General features: G+C 44.3%; 2 protein-coding genes across 2 annotated transcripts in view; both read right to left on the reverse strand.

Moving 5' to 3' along the window:
- The window catches only part of LOC109774312 (large ribosomal subunit protein uL1), a 259,374-nt gene that overhangs the window by 120,350 nt on the left and 124,920 nt on the right, over positions 1-14,104 (reverse strand). The gene's annotated exons all lie outside the window — the stretch shown is intronic.
- Positions 3,446-6,240, reverse strand: LOC109774335 (receptor-like protein EIX2). The gene is made up of 3 exons (XM_073497310.1): positions 6,135-6,240; positions 5,602-5,921; positions 3,446-5,437 (listed from the first exon to the last, which is right to left on the reverse strand). The coding sequence occupies exons 1-3, from the start codon at positions 6,238-6,240 to the stop codon at positions 3,446-3,448; spliced, it is 2,418 nt and encodes an 805-aa protein (XP_073353411.1).

Below are 14,104 nucleotides of genomic sequence, written 5' to 3' on the forward strand. Positions count from 1 at the left end.
ACGTATGTTGTTATGCGGTTTGACCGATAAAGATCTTCGTAGAATATGTAGGAGCCAATATGAGCATCCAGGTTCCACTATTGATTATTGACCGGAGATGTGTCTCGGTCATGTCTACATAGTTCTCGAACCCGTAGGGTCCGCACGCTTAACGTTCGATGACGATCGGTGTTATGAGTTTATGTGTTTGGATGTACCAAAGGTAGTTCGGAGTCCCGGATGTGATCACGGACATGACGAGGAGTCTCGAAATGGTCGAGACATAAAGATTGATATATTGGAAGGCTATGTTTGGACACTGGAATGGTTCCGGATGAGTTCGGGCATTTTCCGAAGTACCGGGAGGTTACCGGAACCCCCCGGGGAGTCAATGGGCCTTATTGGGCCTTAGTGGAAGAGAAGACGAGGCGGCCAGCTGGAGGGCGCCCCCCAAGCCCAATCCTAATTGGGGTGGGGGGCTGGCCCCCCCTTTCCTTCTCCCTCTCTCCCTCTTCCTTCTTCTCCTACTCCAACTAGGGAAGGGGGGAAACCTACTCCTACTGGGAGTAGGACTCCCCCCCTTGGGCGCGCCATAGAGAGGGCCGACCCTCTCCCTCCTCCACTCCTTTATATACGGGGAGGGGGGCACCCCATAGACACACAAGTTGACAGTTGTCTTAGCCATGTGCGGTGCCCCCTCCACAGATTTCCACCTCGGTCACATCGTTGTAGTGCTAAGGCGAAGCCCTGCATCGGTAACTTCATCAACACCGTCACCACGCCGTTGTGCTGACGGAACTCTCCCTTGGCCTCAGCTGGATCAAGAGTACGAGGGACGTCACCGAGCTGAACGTGTGCAGATCACGGAGGTGCCGTGCGTTTGGTACTTGATCGGTTGGATCGCGAAGACGTTTGACTACATTAACCACTTTACTTAACGTTTCCGCTTTCGGTCTACGAGGGTACGTGGACACACTCTCCCGCTCGTCGCTATGCATCACATAGATAGATCTTGCGTGATCGTAGGTAAATTTTTTGAAATACTGCATTCCCCAACAACTATGTTAAACAAAATAGGTGACATCGGGTCTGCCTATCTTAGACCCTTATGTGTCTGGAAATAATGACCTATGTCATCATTTACTTTTATTTCGACACTGCCTTTTTGCGTGATGGAGTCTACCTGCTTTCTCTAGGACTGATCAAATCCTTTAATCCGCAAGGCCTGCTGAAGAAATGGCCATTTAACTTTATCGTGCGCTTTCTCAAAGTCCACGTTAAAAACTACTCCATCTAGTTTTTTCGTGTGGAGCTCATGAAGCGTTTCATGAAGGACCACAGCCCCTTCTAGCATGTTTCTGTCCGGCATGAAGGCTGTTTGAGATGGCTGTACTACACTGTGTGCAATCTGTGTTAGCCCTATTCGTCCCTACCTTGGTGAAGATTTTAAAACTGACATTGAGAAGACATATCGGTCGGAACTGTTCAATCCGTACCGCATCTGTTTTCTTAGGGACCAGAGTTATCATTCCGAAATTCAAGTGAAATAACTGCAAATGCCCAGAGAACAAATCATGGAACATTGGAAGCAAATCACCCTTAATAATATGCCAACATACTCAGCCGGAAATCCATCCTCTTTCTCAGAAAACTGGGCGGTTAAGACCTCATTCTCATCCGTCGCAAGTTGAGGTATATTGTCAACCCTCGACTCGTCTAAGGATACAAAACTATCTTCAGGAGCCCCAAATAATTGTTTGTAATAATTGGTGATGTACAATTTGAGGTTATCCTGACCCACAATCGTCCCCTCATCTTGCTCTAGCTGAAATATTTTCTTTTTCCTATGCTTGCCATTCACAATCATATGAAAGAATTGAGTGTTGTCGTTCCCTTGGACGACCTTTCAAACTTTAGCTCTGAGAGCCCACTTCAACTCTTCCTCTCGAAGCAGTGCTTTCAGCCTCAGTTCCGCCTCCACTTTAGCTTCCAGCTCTCTGTGATCTAAAATGGATGACTCGGCTTTTAAATCTAAGGTACTGATAAGGTTAAGGAGTCTTTCCTTCTCAACCCTATAAAGGCCACTCAGATGTTTGGCCCAACCGCGTAGGAACTGACGTAAATGCCTAATCTTATTCTGCCATCTTTCTATACTCGATCTCCCTCTAAATCTTTTGCCCACTCCTTTGCTATTAGATCCAGGAAACCCTCTCTCTCAAAGCATGCTGATTCAAAAGAGAAGATATTCTTATTTCCCACGTGAGTTGCCTCCCCAGAGTCAACAAGTAATGGGGTATGGTCAGGTATCCCTCTCGATAACGCCTGGACCGTCACCAAGGGGAATTTCTGCTCCCATTCCATGCTGGTAAGAACCCGATCCAACTTCTCATATGTTGGATTTGGCAAGGTATTAGCCCAGGTAAATTTTCTACCAGAATCCCCCCCCCCCCCCACCAGGATGGGGAGCTGTTCATTTCCACAAATACGAACTAAGTCAGCCAAGAACTCAGGTTTGAGCTCAGATTGTGCGGCTCCATACACTGCCACGAGTGCCCATTGGAAACCGTCAACCTTCGACCGGAGTCGAAATTTAACCGCAAAGTCCCCCATGTCAACATTCCGAACCTCCAACGTGTCACACTTCACCCCAAGTAAAATCCCACCGGATCTTCCTCTTGGGGGTAATCAATGCCAATCAAAATCGACTCCTCCTGATAAGGTGCCAAGAAACTGAGAAGTAAAATTGTCTCTACCAGTTTTAGAGAGGGCGATAAAATCTAATTTGTGCTCCATAGAAGCTTGGGATTACTGTTGTAAGCACTAACTCTCAAGTTTTATTGAAAAATATCGAATAAATACTTCAGACAGTTGAAGAGAAAAACTTCTGATTTAACACTAAGGAAACTGGGATTAAACCTAAGAATCTATCTCGAACTTGAAATCATTGAATCCTCGTATACCAAATCCTCTTTTTTGAGCTTGCCAGGAGTACAGCAAATTTCAAAAGGACAAAACAAAGAACAGAAATTCACAGTCAGATTGCCATACCCTGACAAATAATGCCCAGGAGACGGACATGAGGATACAGCTGACCACTAAAAACAAGAGTGCATTGTGTGAGTTAATTAGGCGCCAAGATATAGGGAAGGCGTCATACTCACCAGGATTCAAATCATCCATCTGTCTGCGGTTACATGATTTCATGCTTTACAAACATACTAGAATAGGCTATTGACAAAACGGGATGTCTTATGTATAATAACATTATGGAACATTTCCACCTCATTCAATCCATACAATATGTTGTGCTGCGATACATAAAATACTTTTACAGGTAGCTAATAATAGAACCGGAAACTAGTATACATTGTAGTAGTACACACACTAGTACCACTTACTCTCCAAATCATGCATCACCAACAACATACAGGTCTTGAGCAGTTCAATTGCATATGAAGTGGGCTCCTCATGTTGCGTCGTTGTGGGCCTTCTTCATTAGGCCAGCCCAAGTTATAGCCACCCGTACATAAACCTCGTCATACAGTTTGTCAATGATCTGGAAGTATGCAATAGCCCAGGTTCTCCTCAGTAACATGGTGCAAAATACCGTCCAAAGTCCAACCCCAAACCCTATGCTCATCCCAAGGTAGAGATACACGATATGATCTTCATCTTCATGGTGGACACTTTGTTCCCCATTAGTACTAGTAGAGCAGTTATTAGAGAGAGGGTGACCGCACAGACCGGGGTTGCCGATGTAGATATCAATCTGGTTGTCAAGAGTTTGCAGCTGCGGCCCAGATGGTATCGGGCCTGATAAGATGTTGTATGACAAGTTCAAGTAGCTCAGATAGGTTAGAGCCGACAAACCTAACGGGATTTCACCAGAAAACTTGTTGTTGGATAAGTCGAGGGACTGCAACTGCTTCAGATCACCAATCTTGTTTGGGATATTGCTAGTCAATTGATTACTTGATAAGTCCAAACTGGTGAGCCCAATGAGCAAACTTATCTCCTCTGGAATATGTCCTGTTAAACTGTTACATGACAGATCAAGATTCACCACTAGGCTGAAGGCTTCAAAGGTGTAATCACGTGTTTGGCCTTTTGTAATTACAAGCATGCTATCCTCATAAACATAGTCAGTCACATTCTTATATATGACTCTCATTGCTTTCAAGTTTGATAGCGACCATGGTATGTTTCCTGATATATTGTTCTGGGCCATGTCCAAATAATAAAGTTTTTCCAGGCAAGTATGATTCTTAGGAATACAACCACTGAACATGTTTGATCTCACACTCAGGATTTCCAACTCTGGCATTTTTTCTGGTAACCACTTTGGCAATGTTCCAAAGAACCTATTGTATGAAAGATCGAGGAACATCAATCGTGAGGCACTCAGAAGAAATTTAGGGAATTCACCTGAGAGACCATTGTTGTTCAAGTCTATACTATACATCCGAGAACCAAACTGATGAGCAGAGTTTGCTCTGGACACTGAAGAACTGTGATTTGACTCCTTCCAGCACTGCACAACATCTCCTGTTAATCTGTTTCTTGACAAGTCCAACCGTGCTAGACTAGTCAATTGGCACATAGATGATGGAATGGTGCCTGTAATTTTATTATCTCCCAATGACAACATAAAAATTTGTGGTGCTTTTAGCTCTGCTGGCAATGACCCTGAGAAAGAGTTTGAAGAGAGATCTAAGCTTGTTATATTTATAGGGAATAGCCGTGGAACTAGACCTGTAAGATTATTTGACTCCAGACCAATACTGATGGTTGCCATGTGCTGTAGATTTGACGGTAATGAACCATGCAACATGTTTTCTGATGCATCCAAAGCTGAAGCTTGGGAAAATGTCACCCAAAACCAATCAGGAATAACATCATCCAAACTCGTATTTCCAAGAAGAAGATAATCAATGCGAGTTTGCCATCTAAGCCACTCTGGAAAACGGGGGCCTACAGTGCATGACTCTAGATTTATGTGCTTTAGTCTAAACGGAGGAACCCAATTTTGTTCAATATCCATTTTCAAGGAGTTGTCCCACAAGTCCAGATACTCTAAATTCAATAAGCCTGAAAAATGTTCCTTCACGAGCACACCATCGAGTCTATTATTGCCGAGACTCAACAATGTCAAGTTACCAAGTGCTCCAACTTCTAGCGGTAGGTTTCCGGTCATAGTCGTATTCTGCATTGACAACTTCTGCAATGTACTCCATGAGCACCATGGCAACCTATCCATGAACTCACCAATACTCAGATCAATGTTGTTATCATCAAAATTCAGCACTTTCAAACTGCACAAATTTTGTAAGTTGCTCGGTATCAAACCCACAAGATCATTTGCACGAAAATCTATTACTTCAAGGGAAGTCATGTTTGCCAATTGTTCAGGAATAGGACCATGCCACTCACAATGGGAGAGGTGAAGCGCTCCTTCAGGCTTGTGAGATCCCAGAAGAACCAGTTATGCTCTAGTGTTGTGTCAAATGAGTTGGATGATAGATCAAGGACTTGGAGATGTGTGAGATTTGAAGTAGCAGACACTGTGCGGGTAAGGCCACAATCTGCTAAGCGAAGCACTCTTAGAGAGGAAATCATGTTAACCATATGAAACCAATCCCGCACAGTAAGGAGGTTCACTCCGCTCAAGTCAACATAACTCAACAGTGATAGATGTGACAACCATGCAAGATCCAGTGCGTGCAGATCATTGGTACCCCCAGCAACATCAAGATATTTCAAATTTGAGAGATTACCGAGTTGGGAAGGTATTTTCCCGACGAAACCCGACATTGAGAGGTTGAGATACCTTAGGTTCTCCAGAGAGCCCACGGACACAGGTATGCTTGCACCATTGAAGTAATTAGAGCTCAGATCAAGATACCTCAACTGTTGCAAAGCAACCAAAGACGAGCTCATCTCATCTTTGGACAAGAACAAGCTGTTTTAGTAGTCATGCTGTGGGTTGCGGAGATCGAGCGTGATGACATGATCTGTTCTGCTGCTGCACTGGACTCCCTCCCACCGACAACAATCTTTGCCATGCCATGACGAGAGACGGCCAGCGGGGTCGAGTAGGTCTGCCTTGAAGGACAGAAGCGCATCCCGCTCCCTGTTGATGCAGGTTGCAAACCCACCTGATATCCTTGCTTGAGCACGGGAATCAAACGGTGCTACAAGGAAAATCAACAGGCATAGTATTGTGGCAGCTCCTTGGGCGAGATGCCCAAGCTCAGCAGCCATATGGTCGGACGAGGGAGGGGGCAGCTAGCAGATGGGAACGGCAATGGAATGACCAGAGAGATAAGCAGATCCCATCCCACTCCACAAGCACAATATATATGGTCTACGATATGCTATTCTAAGTCTTGGACTTGGCATGCACACTTTTCTTACACGGAGGTAGTGGCTCGTGGAATTTCTTATGATTATGACACTCCACTATGCAATGCACGGCCATGGATGAGCACGGGACCACAGCACCACCATATCTATCAAAGACTCATTCCACGAGAAATATTGAGACCAGAAGTGGATGAGTAATTTCCACACGGTGTCTTTCACTATGCTGTAACTGACTGTGTAAAAGAGAGGTCAATACCTCACACAAACACACACGCCAGTTCTTCAGAATCTGAACCCAAGTATCACCACGAACAGAAGAAAAGAAATCACACCACTGGAAAAAGCCCAATCGAACAAACTGTGATGCAGAGAAGTCCAATCGTAGAAAATCACACCATGAACTGAAGAACAGAATCTGAAAGTTTTGAGCTGGAGTGGCGCAGCCGGAGGAATCGAAGAAAATCCTCAAGTGAATGAATTTGAGCTGGAAATTAAATTGGTGCATGCAGGCGGAAGCACTTGAACAACTAGCTATATGCGTGGATGGATGGATACAATAACGAAGCATGTGCCTGGTGCATGCATGGCGATATATCATTTGAAAGCAAGTCAAAAAAGGCGCGCATGCAGCTACGAACGGCTGCTAGCTGGAATAAGGAGTCGACCACCGCTTGTTCATATATGTACTAGTAGATTTTTTTTTTTGAGAAACATATATGTACTAGTAGATGGGACGGCGTGCTCTGCCGCGCCCGGCTATGGACACGTAGTTCGTAGCTGATTTTAGATGGGCTGGGTTGATGGAGATTGAGGCATCTGGATATCTATCTCCTAATTTTCTTTTAGGGGGTGGTCAACATGAGCCACATCCGTTTGTCATTAGCTCTGGCCGGTGATTTGGTATGGGTTTGTGTTTCGGATGTGAATGCATGGGGTTTACATGTTCTCATCATGCTGCACGTACTAACGTGTCCCAAACACACCAAAGCCATCAAACGTGCAACAGATAGGTCAAAAGGATGGACGATAGCAAACAATGCATCTTCGTCCCGGCTGCCATGCCCACAAGGCAGCGAGCACATCCCCTAAACAAACAGAAGCATCACACAAAGTCAACCAAGAAAACTCGATCGCATACGCACCGACCCATCTAACCCATTGCGGCTATTCCACACCCCATCCAGCAGGCCTACGCGTCAGGCAACAATACTAGGCTTTGGCTTGCGGTGGAGAGTAGAGACAGCAAAGGGCGGAGGCGCAAGCTCGAAATCATTAGTTGAGGAGTACTCGTTGCAAAGATCACTCCAATTCTCCTGGTTACGACAAGCGGCGCCCATGCAACACGCCACTTGTCGCAACCTGTGAGTTTTCCTTTTTTTCATAGATCCGTTTATTCAAAATGTTTTATCTCTCAAACCGTGCGTCCAAATCTCGAACCGACTTCACCGTTGGATTCCTCGCGTCGAGATCTTCAAAACAAGATCCCATATTGATAGGTTTTGACGAACTTTTTTTCACGAAAAAACCGGATGAAAAACCAAACCGGGAGCACGGGTTTTTTTCCCTTTCCGAGAGGCATGGCCGTGACTCTCGTGAAAGCACAACCGTGCCTCTCGCGGAAGCAAAACCGTGACTCTCGCAGAAGGAAAAGAAAAGAAAAAACACATTTTTTTTCGTTTTCGAGGAACACGGACGTGACTCTCGCGAAAGCACAACCGTGCCTCTCGCGGAAGCAAAACCGTGACTCTCGCGAAAGGAAAGAAAACTGAAAACACATTTTTTTCCCTTTCCGAGAGGCATGGCCGTGACTCTCGTGAAAGCACAACCGTGCCTCTCGCGGTAGCAAAACCGTGACTCTCGCGAAAGAAAAAAAACAGAGAACACATTTTTTTCGTTTCCGAGAGGCACTGCCATGACTCTCGCGAAAGCACAACCGTGCCTCCCGCGGAAGCAAAACGATGACTCTCGCGAAAGGAAAAAAAACAGAAAACACATTTTTTCCGTTTCCGATAGGCACGGCCGTAACTCTCGCGAAAGCACAACCGTGCCTCTCGCGGAAGCAAAACCGTGACTCTCGCGAAAGGAAAAAAAACACGTTTTTTTCCATTTCCGAGAGGCACGTCCATGACTCTCGCGAAGCAAAACCGTGCCTCTCGAGGAAGCAAAACCGTGACTCTCGCGAAAGGGGAAAACGCGTTTTTTGCGGGAAAAAGAATTTCATTTTTTTTATCGAAAAGCCAAGGAAGACCGGTGGAAAACCAAAACATCGAAAAAGCCCGGAAAACCCCATTTAAAAAGCCAAAAACGCGTGCAAAAAAATAAAAAAATAAAATCCGAAGGGAGCGCCCAGAGCGTGACATGTGGCGAATGGTTGGGAGCGCGCCAAATGGCGCTGATCGTTGCGAGGCTCCCGAAGGAGCGCTTGTTAACTAGTTGCTCTCGCGCAAGCTGCATCGCCATCGCCCGCCCATGAGCTAGTTGGAGTCGAGTCGAGTCCAAGCCCACCACCGGACGCTGGCGGCTGGATCCCACGCAATCCTGGTTTTTTTTCCTTCATTTTTCGAAAAGTCAAACTTTGAACAAGGCTTTATAGATAGACTACTGGAGTTAGCCTCCGCGTCGTCCTCCCCAGAGCGGCTCAGGCGGCGACTGAAATAATACACCTTAGGACCGAGGGAGTACATAAGAGTGTGATCCCCACTAACTTATTTATCTCATCATATATACAAGCATTGCCACCTCACAATACAATTGTCAATGAAATAAGTCTCACCTCAACATGCAACCATGCATGGAGAAATACCCACCACAAGTTTCAACCATGCATGGAGAAATGTTTTTCATTTAATTATTCTACTTTTATTCAATAAATATTTTTTGACACTTACATAATCAAACATATCAAGTCATATGTATTTTAAATTTCGGTTCTCATGTAATCAACCAAAATTTTCATCAACCTGCAGCAATGCATGGGTCATCCTCTTATTTTTACTTGTTTTGTAGTACTACTCTAATTAATGATCGTGGGTACGGGGAATCAACATTTAACGATCACGAGCTAAGTGTGCACTCGTCTCGGAGTCAACTCTGAAGGCACCCCCATGGGGGATAAACTTGAGGACGAGGAGCCACTATTAACTACTACCTTATTTTTGGGTTTAGGGTTTTAGGGTCAAAGTTAGTTATCATATAAAAAGAGTTAATAGAAACTTTATTTTTTTAATTGTATAATTTTTGTGATACAAATTTTATATCACATTGGTTCAATTGCATATTTAGAAATACTTGTGGGCATTAACTGTTGTGCATGTAATCCCATTGAGCTCCAATAGTTTAGCTAGCTTTTTTATCTTTGCAAATAATGCAGCCATGTAACGTGTGTCTGTGCACGTCTTGGTGTAGGTTCGGGGTAGTTAGTTCAGGCCGTTGTGTGTGCTTCCTGGGACGATGGCACGAACTCAACGCATGCAGCGACAACTTAACCGGGATCAGGTGGACGTGGGATGGCGCGTCCGGCATACCCGTTCCTGGCTGGTTTTCCGTTCCTTCAGTTGTAACCAATCGGCAGAGTACCTCATAAAAAAAACTAATCGGCAGAGTAACTTGCCGTACAAATATCATGAGATAACTGAAAATGCTTTGATGTTTACACGAAAGCGCCGAACCACTATCTTCCTCCGTGTTGTCTTCCTGTTTGTGCAAAGTGAGCTGCGAGTGTGATCCTGCAACTACATTAACCAAGGAAATGAGGGTGTAGTACTTCCTTTTCCTAATTAAAGAGAAAAATCCATATTTCAACCGTGAATTGAGACGAGGATGTCTCTCTTTCCTAAAACAAAAGCGGTACAAAACAGCAAAATTGTATTTGCAGTGTGTCTAAATTTTCCTTGTAGTGGGAATTATACAGACGCAATCACATGGCTTTACCGCGTGATTCTGCTGTGAGATTCGCGCAGGTTACACATGCACCGACGCGCCTAGCTAGGTGCTGACTTAATTTTGTCCAAACGAGGTCAACTTGAAGCTTACATCTGGTGCACGTTAGAGCCAGCTACTGGCTAACTAACTAGGGTTCCATTCATCCACACCGGCTATGCATTGCAATTTGCTGCCTATAAATACCAGAAGTAGATCCGATGGTCAGGGCACCACCAGCCAGCAGTTAAGCAGCTAGCTCCCATCTCATAGATCCCGCTGCTCTTGCTCCATCCATCGGCAACAATGGCCGCCTCTGCCCTCAAGCTCGCCGCTGCTGTGGCCGTTTGCCTCGCGCTGGTGCTCAGCGCGGGGCAGCCGGCGTCGGCGTTCACGGCGTGCGGTGACTGCATCGAGGAATGCGGCTTTTTGTGCATTAAGTACCAAGACCTGTTTTGCAACTCGGTCTGCTACAAGGCAAGCATAACTCCATCCTGCGATGAGGATTGCCAGCACACTGCCTGCCAGAACTGCAAGAACCTTGCATTTCCAGACTGCGGGGCCAAATGCGCAAACGGCTGCAACGGAGGCGGCGTCTGCCCGCCGAGCTGAGCACCGCACCGCCATGGACGGATGGATGCGAGCTAGCCTGCGATGTCGTCGTCGCCTTGCCTCCATATATTGGAGTTTATGAATAAGTGAATGCCGGCCGCGCTGCACGCTGGCTGTGTATGTAGTTGGCATTCCAGTTTAATTGTTGTTTCCTTCTTTTTTGCGAATTTAATTACTGTTTCTTTATGTTTCTTCCCGGACACCATCGTACGTGCAAAATGTTTGAATCTGCTAGCTTGTGCATCCATGTGCTTATTATAAGTCATTTCACAGTGCATCTGGTCGATATATACCACCCGTTGGAGCGGATTCGACGGTCCAGATCCAATCCAATGCACAAGCTTAGCTTTATTCAGATCAAACCTCAAACCATCGTCGAGCATTATTTTTTGAGATATTGTAAATCATTCCACATCTTGTGATTGTAAATAAGTTACATATCTGATGTTCTCAGCGTGGCATCAATTTTTTTCCTGCTAAGAAAAGGCCAAAGTAAAGATATTTCAAAACAGGAACGCATGGAAACCAAAATAAAAGAGCTGACGAATATAATTGAACTACCTTATTCATGATTCCCTTTGGTGCCGCAAAGATCAAAGACAGGCTCTAGATATCCTTGCACCTGACAACGAACTTCAAACAAAGTAAACCAACAGAAGCAGCCACTAAGCAAGGTCAATGGCCTCATTTTGCAGTGAAATCAGAATCACTTAGACAGATTATCACTCAGCAGATTACTTCCGACCTTATCATACAGTAAATCACAAAAACAGTTCACTCTTCCAATCATAATAATTATAATCGCGTTGCACAGGTTAACCTAGTACTGTCCACATCAACCGCAAACAAGAAATAAACCCCATGCTACACAACTTACTTTTTTTTTTGAAAAGGAGGTTATCCCCTGCCTCTGCATCAGAAAGATGCATCCGGCCTATTTATTAATAAGCAAACAGCTCAAACAAAGTCTTCAAGTCTCGACAAGCAAAATGGCTCACAAAGAGCTAAAAACAATGAAAGAAAACGGGATAGCCACAATCGACGGAATAAAAATAGATAGGAAGCTAAACACCTATCCTATTACATGACCGTCATCCAAACCGGTTGAAGATAGCCCGCGCGACCGTCTCCCATCGGATAGATCCAGTAACCATACGCTCCCTGGCATCCATCGGAGTGAGTAGCAACCACATACGGATCAATGTAGTGGCCCGGAAAATAACCTGCAAGAAATGAATATCTGTTGTTCTGTTAAAAACCAAATCATTCCTGCAGTTCCATATAGCCCACAAAAGAGCACATACTCCGACACAAATATGTTTCGCCATTTTTATCTCAACTTCATTTAGCCACGTACCAAATAACCTGTGGATGCTATTAGGAGAATTAATGTCAAATGCTATATGAACAGAACGCCATAAAATTTTGACCATAGGGCAATCAAGAAAGAGGTATTTAATAGATTCATCATGATCACAGAAACTACATCGTCGAGAACCTGTCCAGTTACGTTTTGCCAAATTGTGTTTAGTGAGAATGATTTGTTTGTGGACAAACCACATGAACACTTTAATTTTTAAAGGCACTTTGACTTTCCAAATATGCACAGATCGCGGGATCGTGCCAGAGTTAATAATATCCAAATACATAGATTTAACCGAAAACACTCCATTCTTGGTTAGTTTCTAGTGCAACTGATCTGGCTGTTGAGAAATGGTAACATCCATCAATCTTCGCACAAGATGGAGCCACGCTTCCCAACGGTTACCCGCTAAAATCCTTCTGAATTGAATATTGAGAGGATTGGACTGTAATACTGTTGCAACGTAAGCATCTCTACGCTGGACAATATTATAGAGAAAAGGATATTGGATAGCTAGAGGCGTCTCCCCTAGCCATGTATCCTCCCAGAATCTCATGGAAGTATCATTTCCAACTATAAATTTTGTCCTATGGAAGAAGGCTGATTTCACTCTCATCAGTCCTTTCCAAAACGGCGAATCGGTTGGTCTGACCATCACCTGGGATAAGGTTTTATAATGAAGGTACTTATTACGCAGAATCTGGACCCATATGGCATCGGTCTCTAAAGATAGTTTGAACATCCACTTGTTGAGCAGACATCTGTTCTTTACCACTAAATTTTCAATACCAAGACCACCATGGTCTTTTGGCCTACAAATAATATCACATTTGGCAAGTCTGCATTTTCGTTTTAACTCATCACTCTGCCAGAAAAAACGCGATCGATAGAAGTCTACTTTGCTTGGGACTACTGTTGCAAGCACTGACTCTCCAGTTTCTTGAAAAATATCGAGTAAATATGTCAGAGTTCATCTCTTGTATTCGATCTTGGTCCCAAAACCTCAGATTGGTACCTGTGGGTTGCTAGTAGTGTTGATTACTCCTTGTAGTTGATGCTAGTTGGTTTATCCAGTGGAAGATTATATTTTCAGATCCTTAATGATAATTAATACTCCTCTGATCTTGATCATAAATATGCTTTGTGAGTGGTTACGTTTGTTCCTGAGGACATGGGAGAAGTCTTGTTATAAGTAATCATGTGAATTTGGTATTCGTTCGATATTTTGATGAGATGTATATTGTCTTTCCTCTAGTTGTGTTATGTGAACGTTGACTACATGACACTTCACAATTATTTGGGCCTAGGGGAAGGCATTGGGAAGTAATAAGTAGATGATGGGTTGCTAGAGTGACAGAAGCTTAAACCCTAGTTTATGCGTTGTTTCGTAAGGGGCTGATTTGGATCCATATGTTTCATGCTATGGTTAGGTTTACCTTAATTCTTCTTTCGTAGTTGAGGATGCTTGCAAGATGGGATAATCATAAGTGGGAGGCTTGTCCAAGGAAGGACAGCACCCAAGCACCGGTCCACCCACATATCAAATTATCAAAGTAACGAATGTGAATCATATGAGCATGATGAAAACTAGCTTGACAGTAATTTCCATGTGTCCTCGGGAGCACTTTGCTTTATATAAGAGTTCGTCCAGGCTTGTCCTTTGCTACAAAAAGGATTGGACCACCTTGCTGCACCTTAGTTAGTCTTGTTACTTATTACCCGTTACGAATTATCTTATCACACAGCTATCTGTTACCGATAATTTCAGTGCTTGCAGAGAATACCTTGCTAAAAACTGCTTGTCATTTCCTTCTACTCCTCGTTGGGATCAACACTCTTACTTATCGAAAGGACTACGATAGATCCCTA

This window comes from Aegilops tauschii, chromosome 4 (genome assembly GCF_002575655.3).
Source record: "Aegilops tauschii subsp. strangulata cultivar AL8/78 chromosome 4, Aet v6.0, whole genome shotgun sequence".
Lineage (NCBI taxonomy): Eukaryota > Viridiplantae > Streptophyta > Magnoliopsida > Poales > Poaceae > Aegilops > Aegilops tauschii.